At 46.5% G+C, this 20,366-nt stretch overlaps 2 protein-coding genes across 7 annotated transcripts in view; one reads left to right on the forward strand and one right to left on the reverse strand.

The window, feature by feature from the left end:
* Positions 1-1,860: 1,860 nt before the first annotated feature.
* Positions 1,861-6,997, reverse strand: LOC108249819 (zinc finger protein 665). 2 transcript variants are annotated; one of them, XM_017439442.3, is made up of 9 exons: positions 6,685-6,997; positions 5,927-5,992; positions 5,717-5,852; positions 4,965-5,161; positions 4,744-4,888; positions 4,462-4,592; positions 4,152-4,387; positions 3,655-3,734; positions 1,861-3,405 (listed from the first exon to the last, which is right to left on the reverse strand). In XM_017439442.3, the coding sequence occupies exons 1-9, from the start codon at positions 6,911-6,913 to the stop codon at positions 2,049-2,051; spliced, it is 2,577 nt and encodes an 858-aa protein (XP_017294931.1). In that variant the 5' UTR covers positions 6,914-6,997; the 3' UTR covers positions 1,861-2,048. The 2 variants fall into 2 exon arrangements, with proteins under 2 accessions (XP_017294931.1, XP_017294930.1); XM_017439441.3 differs by having other exon boundaries at positions 4,965-5,164; positions 6,685-6,996.
* An 11-nt stretch (positions 6,998-7,008) lies between these two features.
* The window catches only part of LOC108249818 (zinc finger protein 287), a 27,246-nt gene continuing 13,888 nt past the window's right edge, over positions 7,009-20,366 (forward strand). The window contains exons 1-13 of one of the 5 annotated variants that reach the window (XM_025002325.2): positions 7,009-7,306; positions 8,435-8,521; positions 9,788-9,899; positions 10,217-10,383; positions 10,917-11,143; positions 11,240-11,343; positions 11,423-11,538; positions 11,716-11,948; positions 12,041-12,117; positions 12,238-12,323; positions 12,535-12,764; positions 12,882-12,946; positions 14,929-17,106. In XM_025002325.2, coding sequence (XP_024858093.1) covers positions 7,078-7,306; positions 8,435-8,521; positions 9,788-9,899; positions 10,217-10,383; positions 10,917-11,143; positions 11,240-11,343; positions 11,423-11,538; positions 11,716-11,948; positions 12,041-12,117; positions 12,238-12,323; positions 12,535-12,764; positions 12,882-12,946; positions 14,929-16,804 — 3,609 coding nt within the window. In that variant the 5' untranslated portion in view covers positions 7,009-7,077 and the 3' untranslated portion in view covers positions 16,805-17,106. Of the gene's footprint in view, positions 7,307-8,434; positions 8,522-9,787; positions 9,900-10,216; positions 10,384-10,916; positions 11,144-11,239; positions 11,344-11,422; positions 11,539-11,715; positions 11,949-12,040; positions 12,118-12,237; positions 12,324-12,534; positions 12,765-12,881; positions 12,947-14,928; positions 17,107-18,323; positions 20,018-20,366 lie in introns of those variants that run through there. The other 4 variants (XM_025002326.2, XM_025002327.2, XM_017439438.2 and 1 more) reach the window with 4 other exon arrangements.

Below are 20,366 nucleotides of genomic sequence, written 5' to 3' on the forward strand. Positions count from 1 at the left end.
ATCCAGTCTCTTCACAGGTGTGTCAGGACAAAACTCTGCTGTTTGTTTCCTTCTCCTCTCTGATTGGTCTGTTTCACTAAATACCAGCAGCAGAGGAAACTGGTTCAGCTGAAACCTGATCTGGATCTGGTTTTATAAAACCAACAGTTAACCTGTTTTCTCTGAGTCACTGATTCAGCTTCAAAACTATCAACAACAGCTGTTTTTTTAGTTGTTTTGTTGCTCTGTCATGGCATTTCAGGCATACCATATAGAGAAGATGGCTGCCTACATGTGCCAGATCAGATTTGCTCTACAAAGATGATATCTGAAGATGATGAAATCCTAATTACATGATTTACTTTATTGAATCAAGACTGAATGTAGCATCAGAGGAGTGAGGCCACAGTGTTGTAATAGTAACCTGTTTGTCTGACCTTCAACCATCAATACTGTTTGTGAATCAGTGTGTGAAGGTGTGTGTTGGCATGTGTCTTATAGAAAGACAGAAAAGAAGAAAGAAAAGAAGCAGAAGGCCCGCCATCTGCAGCACCCAGGAGCAGGAAGGACAGGTGGACCCAGCAGCAGTCCCAGGAGACACCGGCACCACCCCAAGGTGTCCTCACAGAGGTGGGTTACCAGAGAAACACAGGGTCAGCAGCTCCCAGGACAAAGAGACACGGGGAGAGACGCAGGGCACCAGCCCCCCCAACCCAGCCACACGGGCTATCTATGCTTTGAACACTGGAGGAACCTGAGAACCTCTTTTTGTGCTAAAGTGGTTTAGCCCTGGATCTGAACAGCCAATAATATAAATAAATTTATGCTGGAAGAGTTTACAGTCTCCCCCAAAATCTAACATCTGAGAACTATTTGGACTTCAGGAGAAGGAACGAACATCGGACAAAATCTGCAGGGCTTCAAACACAGTTAGCTCCTCCAAGAACACAATAAACGTGAAAACTGAAGACTTCTTCCAACCACAGGAGACCGGAGACCCTGAGGGGAGGGACTATCTGTCCTCCATGGACAGGAGGTTAAAATGGATGAAAAATATCTACAGAAACAAATGTTCAGAACTTTATTCTGCTTAAAAACCTAAACCAGGAGCCTGTTTGAAGCATCTCTGTGACTGTTGGAGACTCGTTGGAGACTCAGATTCATGAGAAAATCTGTGGATTTTCAGTTTGCAACCAGCAAGCTGAGTAGTTGTGTTCGGAGCGAGCAGTTTGTGAAAATGGCTGTTTGTGGATTCCAAACTGTATTCTGGGCCACAGCCCACCTTGGCAGCCATGTTTATGATTTATTCAGCTGGAGGACACTTTAAAAGTACCAGTTTCTGAATGATTATTGAAGTTCTGCATGATGTTTAGAGCCGGACATGTAGAACCTCGTGTTGGAACGTTTAAAGACTCGTGTGAATCCTGCTCACCGAGGAGTCGCAGCGCAGGGACACGTCCCTCATGTTGGACAGACACCTTCAGATGTTGGAGGATTGAATAACTGACCACACTTTACCTGCTTGATGTCTTTAATGCCTCCTGCTCTTTCAGCATCACACATCAACACTCACATGTGAACTTTTTTACATAAACTTAAAGAAATAAACTGATAAAGTTTGGACTAGGGCTGCAAAATATATGCAATAAATCACAAAGCCAACCAGATGGAAGCATCATCCCAACTGCCCACAGCTGAGTGAGGAGAACAGAGCAGAAATGCTACAGCTAGATGCTAATGCAATGCTAAAGACTGTTGTGAGCAAAATGTGGGTTTTATTAGGACTGACATCATCATCATCATCATCATCATCATCATCGTCATCATCATCATCATCATCATCACCATCATCATCATCATCATCACCATCATCATCACCATCATCACCATCATCATCATCATCATCACCATCATCATCATCATCATCACCATCATCATCATCACCATCATCACCATCATCATCACCATCATCATCACAGCGTTCAGTCATGAACACGTCCTGATGTCTCAGCCCTAGTTTGGATGTAAATCAGTGTAACGTCTGTCACTTGTTTTCAGGCTGACAGAGTTCAGGACTCGGAGGAATCAGGGACAGGGTTCTCCTCGGTCTGGTTACCAGGGACAGGGTTCTCCTCGGTCTGGTTACCAGGGACAGGGTTCTCCTCGGTCTGGTTACCAGGGACAGGGTTCTCCTCGGTCTGGTTACCAGGGACAGGGCTTTCTTCAGTCTGGTGGCTCTTCATGTGTGTTTTCAGACAGTGGCTCTGGGTGAAGGTCTTCTCGCAGACGGAGCACTTGTAGGGTCTCTCTCCGTTGTGGGTCCTCATGTGGACCTTCAGGTGTTCCCGTCGAGAACACGCCTTCCCACAGACCCCGCAGATGAACTGTTTGATGCCTAAGTGGATCTTAAGGTGGCTGTCCAGGTTGGTCTTCTGCCTGAAGCAGCGTCTGCACTCGGAGCACTCGTACGGCGCCTCTCCGGTGTGAACCCTCATGTGTTTCTTCAGGTCGTAGGTGACAGCGAAGCTTTTACGGCAGATGCTGCAGACGAACGGCTTCTCTGTGCTGTGGATCTTTATGTGAGCCATCAGCGAGGATTTGGAGAGGAACGTTTTGCAGCAGATGTGGCAGAGGAAGGTCCGGTCTCTGTCCGCGTGGATCTTCATGTGCGTCTTTAATGACCCTTCGAGTTTGAAGCGTTTCTCACAGACGGCGCAGGCGTAGTGGCGTTCTTCTGAGTGGATCAGCCGGTGCTGGGTCAGAGAGCGCCGCAGGTTGAAGGACTTCTTACAGATGTCACACTGGTATTTCTCTTGGCTGCTGTGCGTCTTTCTGTGAACCGCGAGCTGAGCCTTCAGACCGAACGTCTTCAGACAGACGTCACATTTGTGCGGTTTCTCTTCGACGTGAGCCCAGAAGTGAGTGTTCAGAGAAGCCTGGTTAGTGAAGCTTTTCAGGCAGACTTTACATTTAAACCGGCTGTTTCCTGTGTGCTTAGCGGTGTGACACTTCAGGCTCAGGACGGAGACGAAAGTCTTCCCACAGTCTGAACAGCTGTGAATGTTCTGGTAGCTTCGGAGGTGTTCCTTTAACTCCTCCACAGATCCAAACTTGTCTCCACAGACCCCACAGGCGTCCTGCTGCTCGTCCACGTGACTCCAGGCGTGTTTGATCAGGCTGCCCTGGAAGCGGTACCAGACTCCACACACTTTACAGGATATTTTACTCTCCTTGCTCTTCTTTGAGTCCAGTTTAGCTTTTCTTTTCCTGGTTGGTTTGTTTGTGAGCAGCTGAGGATCTGGTTTCCAGTCGTCTCCTGCATCCATCGCCTCCTCTCTGTCACGGCTGGACTCCATGTTCTCTGCTTCCTCCTCCTCTGGTTCCTCGTCCTGCTGAGACGTCGAGCTGCAGGACTGAAGCTCCACTCTGTTACCGTTTACAGGGAGAAGAATAATTACTTTGTGCACAGTTGAGACGTAAAAATAAAGAGTTTAATATGAAGCTAAAAACTCTAAGCAGCTCTGAAGGTCCACCTGAAATTTTATTCTCTAATTCAACATTTTCTCTTCAAATGGTGGACTGGACATGGACAAAACCGGTCTGAAGACACAGCTTTGTCTTCTAATACAAGCAGTAAAGTGCAGAGTGATTTCTGCCTTTCTGTGTTTCGTTGACCTTGTTTTGAAGCCAGTTCCATCATTCGTTGGTTTGTTGGTTCTTGATTCCTTCTTTTCCTCCTTCTTTTGGTTTCCTTCCTGGAAAAACAAAGTTATTGTTTTCAGTTTCCTCCTCAGGAACTGATCAGGCCTCCAACCTGGAAACTACAGATTTTAAATTGTTTATAAGTTTGTAAACCAGCAATAATGTCAGAATAAATTCTGTCTTTGAATGATTTATTTGATCGGTTCTGTTTCAGGTCGGAGTGATTCTACAACAAACAACTTCAAGGATTTTAAAAACAAGTTTTTCTCTGATAAATGCTGCTGGAGGTTCTAGAAGGTCTTTTAACTTGACGAGGCCCGTGAACTTCCTGTTAGTGAGCATGACTGACTGCAGCCGGTGGACATAAAAAGGATGTGTGTGACGGCAGTCATTGGACAGACAGACACTCATCTGTCCCCCTCATGGAGACTAACAGACGTTTGACTGAATAAATAAAGAAGTCCAACAACCTTCAGTCGGATGTAGAGCGCCGAGTTCCCGCTGGATCTGATGCTCCTGGAGATCTCCTCTGGAGTCAGAGACTTTACTCTCAGAGGACGTAACTTCTTGCTGTGATCCGTCATGAAGACGTCAAACGGCTCATTGTTAGCCAGCTGAGGGAAGGTGGACCTCAGAATGTTCAGGAAGTCGGCCTCCTGCAGACCTCGAGAACACTTCAGGTCCCGGATCGGACTTTTCTTGAACACTGGAACAGATGGAGATACCTGTGAAGGCTCCGAAGGTTGTAACTTATTCCACTTTTCTTTGTTTGACACGTACCTGCCGTAGAAAGCACCTCGATCTGAGAGTCCTCCAGTAAGCGGATCTTCAGATTTATCTGGTTCTGTAGGTCACTGATCTGAAGTCTGCCAGACCTCTTCCTGACAGAGGGAACTCTGGAGGAAACGGACCTGCAGGACGACAACACCTCCGTTCTGATTGGCTGGATGGCTCACACACTTTTCACTGAAACATTTGTCAACATGAACCACAGAAATATTCTGTTGGCAACTAAAACTAGAATCTGAAAAGCTCCCGAGAGGGATAATCAGGATTTATTACCTTGGTGATATTTCATAATCCGGGTCCTTCAGGTCTGCTTGTTTCGGTCTGGAGTCTGTTGTAGGCCGTTTGTAATCCTCATCATCTTCATCATCATCATCAGCGTGGCTCCAAGGCAGGCTCTGACTCTCAGCTTCCTCCACATCTGAACACAACCAAACAGGCTGTTTGTCTTCAGCTTCAGCTGGACATCAGGCTTCCTGCGTGTCTGTCAGCCTCACCTCCTCGGTGCAGCCGGACCTGAGGCTGCAGGAGCTCCAGCTGTCTCCTCTGCCGGTCCATCTCCTGTCTGAAGGCCGAAGCCTCCTCCTCCTCTTCGTCAGCTACGGTCCTCTCCACCACCTCGGAGATCTCCTGGGCGGCTGTGCTCAGCTTCTCGGTGATGATTTCCCTCAGTATCTTGGTTTTTGAGATGCTGCTGCTGCAGAAAAACATCCTCTGGTTTATCTTTGTTATCTTTGAGAATTAAAAACCTTCACTGAGTTTGTTAGACATCCAGGTGGTGGTGCAGCCACAAAACGTATCAGTAGAGACAAGAACTGCAGAGTAGGGCCCTTCAGATATTACTTATGCAAAAACATTAATACAATGTTTCTAAGAAACTGAAACATTAATAACAGTTTAAATTAAATTGAATTGGTTTATAAGTGTTCAGTTCCACCTTTTAAAGCTGGAATAACTCAGGTTTCACTTGAACTTTGCTTTAAATTTGAACGAGACAAACTCAGTTTAATTTAATAATCCAGAAATCATCTTTGAAAAAATATCCTTTAAACCTTTTTACTGTCCTGAAATCCCATTTATTGGAATAAGTTTCAGCCTAAAAGCTTACACAGGATGTGAAGCATTAATAAAATTAAACAGGCCATAAATCAAAGGAACACGTCCAGCTGTCTGAAGGCAGAGCGCTGAATGACTGCTGGAGTTAAAGTTACAACAAGCAGAACAGAAGCTAAAAACAGAAACTTGTTACCTCGGTGGTATTTGACAGTCCAGGTCCTTCGGGTCTTCTTGGTCCGGTCTGGAGGTGGTTTCAGGCCGTTTCTCATCTTCATCATCATCATCAGCGTTGTTCCAAGGCAGGCTCTGACTCTCAGCTTCCTCAACGTCTGAACACAACCAAACTCCAGATGTTTGTGTCTGAATTCAGAGCCTGCAGATGTTTAGTCAGTGGGAGTTTTACCTGCGTGCTCCTCTCGCTCCTCACTGACAACCACCACCTCGTGGCTGTACAGATCTGGGACCAGCGCTTTGAGTGTTCACGCCCAACAAACAACAACAAACAAAACAAGACTTCATCAGTATTTACTCTGCAGATCTACATGTTAGTTTTAGGTTTAATATTATCTCATCAAACTGTGCAGGATTGGTTTCTCTGACTGTCCTGCATGTTTCAGATGTTTCTTACTTTAACACGCCTGATTCAAAGAGGAAACTGGAGGAAATAAACTCTTTATTACTGCAGCTCTGAGTGAGGCAGCCGCCATGTTGTATTTTAAAGTTACAGGTTTGCGATTTAAAGGGATTTATTGATTTTGCCCCCTGTCAAAAGAAAAACAAGCTACAGTAACAGACCAACATTTGGCTGCAAAGATGCTTCACATCATGTCTGCTAACTGCAGGAAGTTTGAACTTTATCTCCTCTCTTGACACAAACTCGAAGGTGAGGACAGATTATTTTAGGATAACTAAGACTCCTGACAAAAAAACAGTTATTGTGAGGAAACTATGTTCTGCAAATGAGCTTTGGCTTTAAATGTGATAATGTAGAGTATAACGCTTGTCGCTATACAAATAAACATTAAATAAAATGATCGTATTTATATTCCGACATGTCCCTCACGGGGCTCCGTAGTCTGCCCTGCTTTAGACTAGATGACCCAAACTTTAACACATTTCAGAGTCTTTACCCCTGATTTTGAACCTGTGAGTTCCGCTGACCTCTCTTGTTGAGTTTTTCCTGCGGCAGCAGGAGCTCCAGCTGTCTCCTCTGCCGGCTGATCTCCAGTCTGAAGCCCGAAGCCTCCTCCTCGTAGTCGGCTACGGTCCTCTCCACCACCGCTAAGATCTCCCGGGCGGCTGTGCTCAGCTTCTCGGTGATGATTCCTCTCAGCATGTCGGTTTTGGACCCGCTGAGAGGCTCGGAACCGCCACTGCTGCAGAAAAACATCTCTTTTTCTCTCTCTCTCTGTTTGGGATGGAGTTGTTGTTCCCCCTCCGTGGTCACAACGCTTTTCTTCCGGGTGAAACATTTCCTTCCGCCGCTCTGGTTCCCAACTTCCGCCGCGCGAATGTTCCGATGATGCTAAAGCCGCTAAACTGGGCTCTGTTAGCATGGAGTCCGGGTCGTCTGCTGCTCCTGGTAACATGTCCAAAACGGACATCCTGAGAGGAATCATCACCGAGAAGCTGAGCACAGCCGCCCGGGAGATCTTAGCGGTGGTGGAGAGGACCGTAGCCGACTACGAGGAGGAGGCTTCGGCCTTCAGACAGGAGATCGACCGACAGAGGAGACAGCTGGAGCTCCTGCAGCCTCCCTACTGCATTAAAGTGGAGCCAACAGGTCGGTTACAATCATTAGATCCGCTGATTCCTCTGATAAAAAACCCTCACACAATCTGGGGGGAAATCTGGTTCGTTAAAGTGTATTTTGTGCCATTTTGCTTGGAAGATACAACATTAAAAAGTATCATTAATCTGTAATTCTGCCCCAAACTTTATTAGCTTAATGGCGAATAATTTACTTCAAAGGTTATAATCGATGTTCTTAAACTATTTATGCACTAATAAGTGTTTTGCAATAATAAGTAAATGTAAAACATTGATTGCTCCGCTCTGTCCATAGCAACAGATCAGCTTTCAGCAAACAGTTAACGAGTTTTAACGACAGATAAACATCCGGGTACTTCTTCTGCGCGAGGTTCCGCCCCTTTTTGGTGACGAAAGACCCTCCCACTTCCGGTAAAGTGGAGATCCTGAACAGTGATGGGAACGGCAGCTCCTTTGAGTGAACTGAATCACCAGAATCAGTTCATTAAAATGATTCGTTCACTGAATCCTTCAGTTCACACAGTTTATTAGTTAGTTTATTTTATTTTATTTATTTTGTGCCATACACCATAAAGGTGCCCAGCCCCCATTGACTTATAAGACATAAACATATTTCAAAGATGCAGACAGAGACCAACTTCAACATCCTTCAAGCCTCCAGCACAGCACTAAGCAAACGAATCAGTCATTGGCGAGGAACGAATCAGTCATCGGCGAGGAACGAATCAGTCATCGGCGAGGAACGAATCAGTGAATAAAGTGATTTGGTTCAGTTCGTTTACTCAAAAGATTTGTTCATTTGAACAAATCGTTCATGTATGACGCAACACTAATCACGTTTAAGTGACCAAATGTTTTTGTTTGTCAGTGAAATAATTATTTAGTGTCGTTGGTAGTACCGGTGTTGTACAGGTAAACGGCTGGCATGCCTTTTTATTTGTTTTAAAATAAGATTATCTCAAGAACTGATGGAGTTTCAGCCATTTTAATTCATTTTAAACTAAAATTCATTTTAACAGAAATTCAAACAGTTTTTTTTTTTAAATGCAACATGGAAACCTTTAGAAAGAATGTTTTATTTCCAGTTTGAGGCTTTCAGGGTTCTGATCCGGTTGTGTTTTGGATTCATCCTGAATGTCAGATCCTGATGAGCAGAGTCTGTTTTCTGTCTGTGGAGCCGGAGGATGGGACGTTCTCTCCAAGGAGGAGCAGCACAGATATGAAATCGGTACGACTTTAACTGTCATCGGGGTCCAGGTCCCCTGATGTGTGTCCCCCGTCCTTCGTTTTAAAGGACTGGGCTGTAGAAACACAACATGTTTGTGTCTTCAACTTACTGACAGAGTTTAACTGTTAGTTTACGTCACAAAGTGTCTCTTCCTTATATATAAGCCAGCTCTGTTTGTTAATTCAGTGTCAGGAAAGTCTTCCTTTGTAGAATGCTAGAATTAGTAGAAGATTACCATTTACTGATTTTTGGAGGAAAATATGTCATTAGTCAGTATTTGTTATAAAACACCTGGTTGTTGTGTTGTAGCTCTGTAGGGTCAAACTTTACTAAGCTTTGGATGAATGATCCACATGAATGAGTTGGAAAGCTAAAAACCATTACGCAAAGGGAAGAAAACGCTGCTTAACATAATACTGCTAATATTAGCAGAAAAATTAAAAATCAAGAGATTGTCAAAAACCAATAATCCCAGAAGACTCAGAATTAGTTTGATATGAGCCTAAATTTTCTCCTGCTCCTGAACGGACAATTCTATAAATAAATAAATATTAAGCTTTATGCTTATGCAGCAGAAATATGGAGAATTTTAAAATGTTCACTTAATTTTACTGATCCAAGGGAGAAGTGTTCTGAAAAAGAAACTTAGATATTCACACAGATATAAGGCCTTAAATTGTACCTGCTGCAAGCTTTTTGCTGCTTTTAACGTTTAGCTAGTATTTTGTTCGAGCTAGCATTGTTCTTAGCATTTTTCCTCCTTCAGGTTTATCTTCTCAGCCAAATCATTTAATGATTTTCTGCATTTCCACTAGAAATACTTTTTTCTGTAGCTGCTTTTTCTGATAGAAGCTAATTGAAAACATAAAAAACTCACATTTGAGTTGGTATTGAAGAAAACCAAAACTTCTTTAGAGTAAAGCAACTTTTCAGAGGTTTTATAGTAATTAGTTGGAACACAGATTCTCAGAAGAGTGTATTTGTTTTGTTAGTTTAGTAAAATAATTTACATTTTCAGCTGTAATCATTAATATTTTACATGTTTTTCTTTCAGTTTAGTTCATATCTGAGTATTAAAATCTGTTGATTGGAACCTTTTTTATTAAAACAACAAGTTAGTTTCATTTAAAAAGAAAATGTGTAGAAAAGTTAACCAACCAATGAAGAGTAAGGACTAACCCAGAGCAGATCCCTGAGGTGCTCCACTTCATGCACGCCTGAAAACTACAACATGGAGGCCGTAAAAGTGACGGCGTTTGTGTTCAGGTTCGGGGAACAGTTGGAATCTGGAAAACCTCAAAGATCCCACAGAGAAGGAAGTCCGGAAAGACGGCGAGGAAAACCCGACGCAGGAGCAGGAATACGGGACGGTTTCCAGGTCAGAGGACATTTTGATCCGAAGAAGTTCGTTCAGCTGTTTGTTAAAAGATTTTCACAGTTAAAAGGTTTAGTAGCATGAAATGACACCGATCAGAAGCAGATCTGTACTAAAACCCTTCAGCATGTTTCCAGGAGGACTCTGCTGTGTCCTTGGTTTCTGAGCTGGTTGTTAGATGTTTCCACTGTTAAAGAGGAGATACCATCTACTGAGGAAAACAAAGCAGCAAAGAGTCAAACTGGACGTTTTACTGGAATAATTCTGTAGAAGCAGAACGTTTGACTGGTTCGTTGTGAACAGACAGGTTTCTAACCCAGCAGGGGACCTTCACCAGGGGACCTTCACTGTTGCAGGTTCTCTCCTCCAGCAGTCCAGACGGATCCTGTGAATGTGGGCAGACCTGCAGTCAAAGATCTGGAGAACCTGGTGAACCTCAGGATCTGCATCTTAAGGGACTGGGACATCCAGGTGCTTTCAAATGTTGGTGAGTCTGATTCAGAAGTTAAATTAAACCGTCACGTCCTGAGAGTCAGATGATCTCAGTACTTATCCAGCTGAACCCCAGAATCCAGACCAGTTCAACAGACTGAGACATCATGAAGACCAAGGTACTCTCCTTACAGTTATGGAGAAGGACAGATCAGGGTTAGGTTATAAAAAACATCCCAGAACTGTGAACATCCCTCAGAGATCGTTAGGAAAAAGGAAGATGATGTCACCACAACAGACCTGCCAATATGGAGTCGTCCTCCAAGGGGCGGGGCGGGGGAGTGTGTGTGTGTGTGTGTGTGTGTGTGTGTGTGTGTGGCGGGGTAAGAAGGGCATAAATCAGAGAGACATCCAGCAGGTCAGAGACAACCTGATGGAGGATGTGTCCACAGGACCAGAGAAGCTGCTCAGACACTAAGGTTCTGGTTACCAGGATCACACAAGTTCAAGATCCAGAATAACGTTTACTGAGAGTTTTTGTGTCTACAGCTCGAGATGTGACGAACATTAATGTCTTCTGTGTTCCAGTGTTTAAAAAGTACCCGTTTCATGAGCTGGAGTGTCCCTGTGGCCTGCAGGAAGACGAATTCCTGAACCTGCTGAGGTCCATCTTTCCTCCGCTGGCTTCTGATAAACCTTTTGACTTTTTTATAACGGACAGAACCAAAAAACTGTATCCTCTGAAAGTGGAGTCTTTCACCCCGGAGCAGGTCAGCAAGGCTGTGGGGAATTCTGCCCTCTACATCCGTCTGAAGGTACTGCGCCCGCCTCATGGAGCCTCAGGCTCCTCCCATTAATTCATCCCTTTCTACCAAACGTGAGCAGATTGTGGTTTGTTCCTTTCCTTTCAGCGTCCAGCAGAACTCCAGGCAGGACATGAAGAGCCGCGGCAGGATTTCAGGAAAAAGGATGAAGAGGACAATGATCCAAGCGTACGGGCTGCACCCAGCACCAGGTGAGGGTTCAAACAGTTTCAGCTGGTTGTTGTTGGAAACAGGTTCAGCTCTTATTTCTGCCCCTGATCTCTGTCCTAGAAATGAGACCAGTCAGAAGAAACATCCCCAACACAGGATGGCTTTTAAAGACAACCCAGTAAATCTGAGGATCCACATTCTGGAGGAGTCTGGTGTGGATGTGGTCTTACCTCAGGGTAAACTGAGCTGCTTTTTCAGAATGAGTCTGTGAGGGCTGACAAACGATCTGTATGGATCTGTTCCTGCTGGTTTCAGGGACTGAAACATCCTGGTTTTAATCTTCAGACTGGATCCAGCATTGTTTGGTGTCCATCCAGTTGCAGTAAGATGTTTGTGTCTTTGTTTTCTCTCAGCTTTGAACAAGTCCCCTCCTCATGAGCTGAGGTGTCCTTGTGGTCTGAAGGAGGCGGACTTCCTGGACCTGCTGACGTCCACCTTTCCTCAGCTGGCGGGGGGTCGGCCTTTTACTGTTTTAGCTGAAGAAGGCGGGGAACTACACCCTGTGAAGGTCGAGAGCGTGACTCCAGAGGAGATCAGGAGGAGCAGCAGGTCCACCGGGAGTCCGGTCATCTACATCCAGCTGAAGGTACACCAACTCGCCTTTAAATTTCTTTAAGAACAATTTTCCCTTTGAAATAAAACATTTCTGTCCTTTTTTCCCCTCGGGTGAATCTTCAGAAGGAGCTTCCTCCTCCTAAAGATGCTGCTCCTGAAAATCCTCCGTCCAGCTCTCATCCGTCGTGTCCAAATACCAGGTGAGGGAGGGAAAACTCAACGGTTTAAACTGTGTAGCTTCCCCCTCTAACCTGTCCCCCTGTCCCCCCTGTCCCCCCTGTCCACCTTGTCCCCCTGTCCCCCCTGTCTCCCTGTCCCAGGCCTCAGAGCGCTGAAGCAGACAGACCAGTGGAGCTGAAGGTCTGCATCCTGGACGACCCAAACATAGATGTGATAACAGCCTCGGGTAAATTCAGAGCAGGTTAACAGGAAATGTTTAGGACTCAGAGGAGAAAATATCATCATCATAACTTCACAGATTTCTGTGGGCGTATTTATATTTGTATGTATTTGTATTTGACTACTTTAATTCAAACTCAAACTGTTTTCTGTTTTCAGAGGATGTTTTAATGTTACACAACCAGCCGTTCCTGTGAGTGACAGTGTGTGTCTCTCAGTGTTTCAGAAGGCCGCCGTTGTTGACCTCCGGTGTCCGGCTGGCCTGCAGGAGGCCAACTTCCTGGACTTCTTCACGTCCAACTTTCCTGTGCTGGAAGGCAAAGCTTTCGATCTCCTCGCGCGTCACGGCAACAAACTGAGACCTTTAAATGTGAAGAATCCAACTCCAGAGAAGATCCAACTGTCCGTCAGCTCCTTCAGTGAAGCTGTCCTCTACGTCCGGCTGAAGGTTTGAGTCTTACTGCTTTTCTTTTAGACGCCAGCTGAAACCATCTCAAAGTCTTTGTGTTGACATTTTGAGGGTATTTAATCTGCATCTTTTCGTTTGGGTACGGATCTCCTTCAGGAACAACAGGATGAAGCCAGGAAGGCTCGTTCAGACGTTTCTGATCCAACCAAAGCTTCCACAAGGTAAGCAGAGCTGAGAGTATTAACTCTGACAGGAATCTGATTTAAATCTGAATCTGAGACACAAACATGTTGTCAGACTCTGTAACGGTTCTGTGGCAGAACCAGACGGCACAGTTTACCGGTCCACCTCCAGTCCTACGTTCACCAGAAGTCCGTTTTCAGCTGAACTTCTTCCTGTTTGGTTCCGAGTCAGAGGGAGATTATAAACATACTGTAGGAGGCCACAGTATTAGAAGAAGAGACCGCAGGATATCAACAGCTCAACGTCTTTTACACTTCTGTGGTGACAGCTGAGCATCCAGATGTTCTTCATAGGGTTTCCAGACTTTGAAGAAGATATTTCTCTTCTTCTTCGTGCTATAAGGAATCTTTCAGAGGGGGGGTCAGATTTCCATGTTAGACAGTCAAAAACAAAGACATCATGACTGTTTTTGGCTAAACTTTGAAAGATATGGAACCTTTAATTAAAAAAAAATATATCTGGGTAATAAAGACTAAACAGATTAATGATCCTTGCTGCAGCACAAAAACTCAAATTCTATTTTTAATAAAACAAAACATTTTTGACCAAACGGTTGTTTCATCAATCCTCTTTTTATTGGATTTACATCCTTTAGGGGATGTCCTTTCATCCTATAATAATGTGTCATATCACTCGTCTGCTGATGACATATAACTGATGTGTTCCTTTCCAACCTCTGAGATCTTCTAACTGTTTGTTGAAAATCAAACTGTCCAACAATTATCTGCAGTTAACTTTAATCAAGACTCAAACTCTTATTATTGAAAACCTTTAATCAGCATCTTGTTTTATTAACTTTGTAAGTGTTTGTATCATTTAAAAACATTTCTAAGCTGAGATCAGTTGTGTCACAGTCTGAAGTAGAGATAATCATTCAGACGATTATAACAGTCTTTGTACCTGTTGAGATAAAACCTCCCTGGTTCTCCTTCAGTCGCTGCAGAGAGGCTGTTGATGAAGAGCAACAGAGCTCCTCTTCATGCCTCTTTACTCTCACTCCCTGGGAACTGGAGGAGTGGTTTTATAGGGCGTGTCATGGCCACGCCCCCAGAGCTTCCATCTGCCTCCAGGGCTCTGAGGTATTCTGGTCCTCGAACCCGTTTCAAAGCCTGTGGAGCTTCCAGGCTTTGGAACGTGTCCCACTGTCCCACTGTCTCGCTGTCCCACTGTCCCACTGGGCCACTGTCCCGCTGTCCCACTGGGCCACTGGGCCACTGTCCCACTGTTCCACTGTCCCACTGTTCCACTGTGCCACTGTTCCACTGTCCCGCTGTCCCACTGTCCCACTGGGCCACTGTCCCGCTGTCCCACTGGGCCACTGTCCCGCTGTCCCACTGTCCCACTGTGCCACTGTCCCACTGTCCCGCTGTCCCGCTGTCCCACTGTCCCACTGTCCCAGCAGACTCTGGAAACATCTGAAGATGTTTTTTTTTCAGACAGGCGTTTATCGAACCTCTCTGCTTTCTCTGTGAAGCACTTTGTGAGAAACGTCTAAAAGACCTCAGAGACACAGGAGGCTCTTCTTCTGTGGTGGCTGGCAGGAAGTGCTCCTCAGACGGGCGGCGTCGGGACATGTTCCCTTCGTTCGCTCATTATTGTTCACCATCAGATTTCCAAACACCAAACAGCGTGTTCTGTCTCAGTCGGTTTAATAAACACGTCTGATCGCAGTGAGGGAAACAAAACTGTCCAAGGACAGGAGAGCTGAGACGCCGGCGGGAAGAAACCCGTTAGAAAGGGGGCGGAGCTTCCTGGGAGTTCTGAGCCGATGAAAACAATCGGATCACAACCACCGCGAGCTGACTTCATGACTTCTTGTGGAGAATGCAGGAACCTTTATCAGTTCATCTAAGTTAAAATCCAGGAAAAAACGTAGAAATCCTAATAATCTGAAAACCCTTTTAACAAAATAACTAGCTGGTGTTTTATATTATTATTAATTATAATTTCATCTTTTTAGAAAGTTTCACAAGATGGACACTAAAGCGTTCTATGACACAAGACCACATGTTCCTCTGGCCCTGGTACCAGCCAATCCTCAGGACTCTGACGCAGATCTGAGTGATCCTGATGATGATTATCAGCTCACACAAGCAGACGATCGTAGTGACAGATCTTCTGATGAAGACGAGGCTCCTTCAGCCAGCAGGTCTTCTGTACAGCCGCCTCGTAAGGAGCCCAAAAAAGTCAAACACACCCTGAAAACAGTTTGTCTGGAGGAGATGGAGGACACCGCTAACCCAAGTTCCCCCTCAGGCCCGAACCAAAGTACCACAAGAATCTGGAACCATGAAGACATTGAGGAATTTGAGGTTCCAAATCCTAAATTTGAACCTCCTGAGGCTGTACATCCACCCTTCTGGTATTTCAGAATGTTCTTCACTGATGAGATGATTGAACATGTGGCTCATCATACAAATCTCTACTCTGCTCAGGAGCTGGCAGATCCAGTTCAAACCAGCCCTAAAGAAATGAAGGATTTCGTGGCGATCCTTCTGTATATGGGTGTTTTCAGCTTCCCTTCTCTGGAGGATTACTGGCACCACGACTCACGCTTCAGTGCCGTAGCTGATATTATGTCGAGAGACAGATTCCAGGTGTTACACCGGTTCATTCATTTCAACGATAATCAGCAGAGCAATGAGAGTCCAGACCGGTTTCACAAAATCCGCCCCCTCTTTGAGATGCTTCGAGAACGCTGTCTACTGATACCCTCTGCCAACAGGTACAGTGTCGACGAGGTCAGGGTAGCATATGAAGGCACGAGAGCGGGCAGTCTCTGTCAGTATGCCAACGAGCCAGGGAAGTGGGGCTTCAAAGTGTTTTGTCGAGCAGATTCATCAGGCATTATCCACGACTTGCTCCTGTTCCAGGGGGCGTCCACGTTCTTCAATGTGGCCCTCAGTGACCAGGAGCAGAGGCTACCTCTAAGAGCCAAGTTAGTGACAACACTATGTAAAACCATCCAACAGCCTCAGCTGTCTGTTGTCTGCTGTGACAACTTCTTCACCAGTTTCAGCTTGGTCCAGAGCCTGCACACATCTTTGGGTGTCAGGTTCATCGGTGCGGTGCAACCAAACCTCACCGGCGGAGCTCCTCTGATGGCAGACAGCGAGCTAATGGAAAAGGGCCGTGGAGCCTTTGATTACAGGTCTGCTGAAGGGGTGGTGGCAGTAAAATGGGTTGAGAAGAAATGTGTGAACCTTCTGAGCAGTGCCTGTGGGATCCTGCCTCTGTCAGCTGTCGACCTGTGGAGCGAGGAGTCCAGAACAACGATCACCGTCCCGTGTCCATCACTCGTCCCTGCGTACAGGGAGCACATGAGAGGACCTGATCTCTCTGACATGCTGGTACACCTGTACAGGACCCCGGCTCGCTCCAGCAGGTGGTATATTCCCCTGTTTGGATACATCCTTGACTTGTGCATTGTAAATTCCTGGCTGGTCTACAAGAGGGACTGTGTCCTTCTCAACCAGAAACCGATGTCTCTGAAAAGGTTCCGCCTGGCGGTGGCCCACAGCTTGAACCACGCCAACAAGCCAGAGTCCAAAGCCGGCCGACCATCACTCTCTCCCCTCTCACAGAGGAAAGGACACACCCCACGACCCTCCCGACCCAAACCCCATCCAGATGTGCGCTACGATGGTTTGGGACACTGGCCTCTTCACTGCGCCAAGCGGGGCCGATGTAACCTTTGCCCCAAGGGTGTGTCAAGGTGGAAATGTCAGAAGTGCAATGTGTTCTTGTGTTTGAACACAAACCAGGAGTGTTTTGTGTCATATCACCAGAAGTGGTGCTCAGAAACCAGTGGTTTGATTGTTCAGCCTCACCGATGAGGTGGAAAGTTCAGTGTTTTAAGATGTTTGACAGTTTTATTGTGTTTAAATGAATCCAACACTTCTTCTTCAATCACAAATTTGGAAGAAATGGAACCGTTTCCTTCGTTTGGCACTGCCTTTCTGAGTTTTTATTACAAAAATAAATGTTTTTCAGAAGAGCACTTAGAAGCAGAGACTGAATCTAATGCTGCTGTTTGTTACAGATACAAGATTTAACTGTTTGATTCTGGTTTTTCTTTGTTGAAATAAAAAGAAACAATGTTTTGTGACATGTTACTAGAAATAAAATATATTCAATGCCCTGGATATTTTTTTTTCTTATTTTTATTTATAAATGAGCATGTTTGTGTTTTTGTTTACAGTTCATTACTTTAACCATTAAATGACACCTCGACTGTCATCAGTCCCCCAAGGAAATAAATTAAAATAAGACATTAAAAAAATCTTTTCCATAAAGTTTTCTTGGTGGGGTAGATAATAGGCCTGTAATGTATCCCATAATATAAATAAAACTAGATGAGGAACAATTTGTGTCACAAAAAGGTTTTATTTGATCTGAAATGAATTTATGGAAGATGTTTTCTCTGGTGTCACAGCAGACAGGGTCAAAGGTCAAAGGTCTGATAGGGTTCTAAGCGGTTCTTCAGGTTCCACTGTTCTGTGTTTTAAAGTCAGGATCAGTTCTGGGATGAGAGGAAGAGGAGCAGTCGAGTGAAACGATGAAGGGTTTAGCTGCTTTAGTTCCTGTTAGTGTTGATGCCTTTGATTGATCTAAGATGGAGTCGAAGCAAAAAGTAAAGAATTTATTGTCTTAATTTGGTGCCCAGGGCTCTGAATAGATCTGTCAGTTTATCTATGACTGGAATGTTTTTATTGATTATTGTGGCCCGGTCCTCCGCCCGGTCCTCCACCCCGTCCTCCGCCCCGTCCTCCGCCCCGTCCTCCGCCCTGTCCTCCACCCTGGCCTCCACCCTGTCCTCCGCCCCGTCCTCCGCCCCGTCCTCCGCCCTGTCCTCCACCCTGGCCTCCACCCTGTCCTCCGCCCCGTCCTCCGCCCCGTCCTCCACCCTGGCCTCCACCCTGTCCTCCGCCCCGTCCTCCGCCCTGTCCTCCGCCCCGTCCTCGGCCCGGTCCTCCGCCCTGTCCTCCACCCTGTCCTCCGCCCCGTCCTCCGCCCCGTCCTCCGCCCTGTCCTCCACCCTGGCCTCCGCCCTGTCCTCCGCCCGGTCCTCCACCCTGTCCTCCACCCTGTCCTCCACCCTGTCCTCCACCCTGGCCTCCACCCTGTCCTCCGCCTCGTGTTTAGTTGGTCTGAAACAGTTTTCAGTCCAGAGACCGGTTTAGAGTTCAGCTGTTCACAAAAATGGCTTCAACAGCCAGTTTTCCTGAGTAGACTTTGGTTGTAGCTGAGAGTCATCCCAACACGCAGTCTGAGGGCTAACAGGGAGGAAGTTTGTTCATCAGCTGAAGTGTTTCTGTTTGTTTAATGATTCTGTCGTTCCCATTTGCCCCACAGTAAACACGGTCGGAGAAGAAAAAGACGACGTCACAGACATAAGAAGACGGAGGACAGCGAGGATGATGACGACCATAAAAACAAGCTGTCGACGCCGCAGCCTCAGAAACCTGAAAACAGGTCACAGATGAAGGAGGACAAACAAGTCAAACACTCCGATTTAGGAACAAACAGCAAGTTGGATGAAGACGAAACGGAGGACAGCGAAGATGGCGATTATCATAAACCAGAACCTTCCCGGCTCTGGTTTATGCCGTTCTTGACCTCTCAGTCCAACACAAAGGAAAACGGTAACACCGGACCCGAGGAGGTGATGGAGGAGCAACATGTCCAACATTCAGTGGTGGACACAAACAGCCAGTTGGAGGACGAGGAAACGGAGGACAGCGAGGACGGCGAGGATCATAGCAATCCAGTCTCTACCAAGCTCTTGTCCCCGCAGCCTCGAAAGTCTGACCTCCGTCTGAAGCAGAGCAGAAACCCTGAACCTGGGAAGACCACCAAGAAGCAAAAGGTCAAACAAAACGCAGACAGACAGACAGAAGACGGGGACACGATGAACGCTGACGATGGCAGGTACTCTAATCCAAGGTTTCCTTCACTGCTGGAGTCTGATGGGAACAGAAACACTAAATGTGTGGAGCAGATGGTGAACACAAACAGCCAGTTGGAGGAGGAAGAAGCGGAGAACAAGGAGGGGAGCAGAGATCGTAACGCAGAGTCTGCCTGGCTCCCTCCTCTGCAGCCCGGTGGAAATGAAAACAGAAACCCTGAACAACACGTCCGACAGTCAGACGTTTCAGAAAACACCCAGAGTCCTCAGCTTCCTCAGCTTCCTCAGGCCGACAGCTGCAGTCTGTTGCCCTGTAAAGTCTGCAGCAGTTTACGTGGCTCAGAGAGCATGCTGATTAAACACGCCTGGACTCATGTGGACGATCGAGGCATGCTCTGTGGAGTGTGTGGGGAGCGGTCCGAGTCCACGAAGGAACTACGCCGCCATCTTCAGAGCCACCAAAAGACCCACAACTGCGACATCTGTGGCAAGTCCTTCCTCACCGTCTCCGGCTTCAGGGGACACATGAACCGGCACAAAGGGAACACACCTCACGAGTGTAAGACGTGCCATAAAGCGTTTACGGAGAAGTCGGCGCTGAAGAAACACGTGATGCTCCACGTGCGGGATGAAAAACACGACTGCAACACCTGCCACAAATCGTTTTCCTCAGAGGGCACGCTGAAACTTCACCTGCTGACCCACTCAGGCAGGAACCAGCAGGAACCACCGGCGCTTCGCCCCGCTCGCACTCCAGCGAAGGAAAGACTAATGAGCTGTGAAATCTGCAACAGTCTGTTCTTTACGAGGAAAGGCTTACAGAGACACATGACGAAGCACAGCAGCAAGATGTCACACTCCTGATTCTCACGTTCAACTCTTACTGGTGGACGGTTTGTGGCTTTTAGTCAGATACGAAAATCAGACAAACATCTGGTGACGTCATCCATCTCCTGAAGCTGCTCTGTCACCTTTAGGTCCTCTCTGAGTCCTCTCTGAGTCCTCTCTGAGTCCTCTCTGGGTCCTCTCTGAGTCCTCTCTGGGTCCTCTCTGGGTCCTCCCTGGGTCCTCTCTGAGTCCTCTCTGGGTCCTCTCTGAGTCCTCTCTGGGTCCTCTCTGGGTCCTCCCTGGATCCTCTCTAAGTCCTCTCTGGGTCCTCTCTGAGTCCTCCCTGGGTCCTCTCTGAGTTCTCTCTGGGTCCTCCCTGAGTCCTCTCTGGGTCCTCTCTGAGTCCTCTTTGAGTCCTCTCTGGGTCCTCTCTGAGTCCTCTTTGGATCCTCTTTGGGTCCTCTTTGGATCCTCTCTGGGTCCTCTCTGAGTCCTCTCTGGGTCCTCTCTGAGTTCTCTCTGAGTCCTCTCTGGGTCCTCTCTGAGTCCTCTCTGAGTCCTCTCTGAGTCCTCTCTGTGTCCTCTTTGGGTCCTCTCTGTGTCCTCTTTGGGTCCTCCCTGGGTCCTCTCTAAGTCCTCTCTGGGTCCTCTCTGAGTCCTCT

Source organism: Kryptolebias marmoratus, linkage group LG7 (genome assembly GCF_001649575.2).
Source record: "Kryptolebias marmoratus isolate JLee-2015 linkage group LG7, ASM164957v2, whole genome shotgun sequence".
NCBI classification, from domain to species: Eukaryota; Metazoa; Chordata; class Actinopteri; order Cyprinodontiformes; family Rivulidae; genus Kryptolebias; species Kryptolebias marmoratus.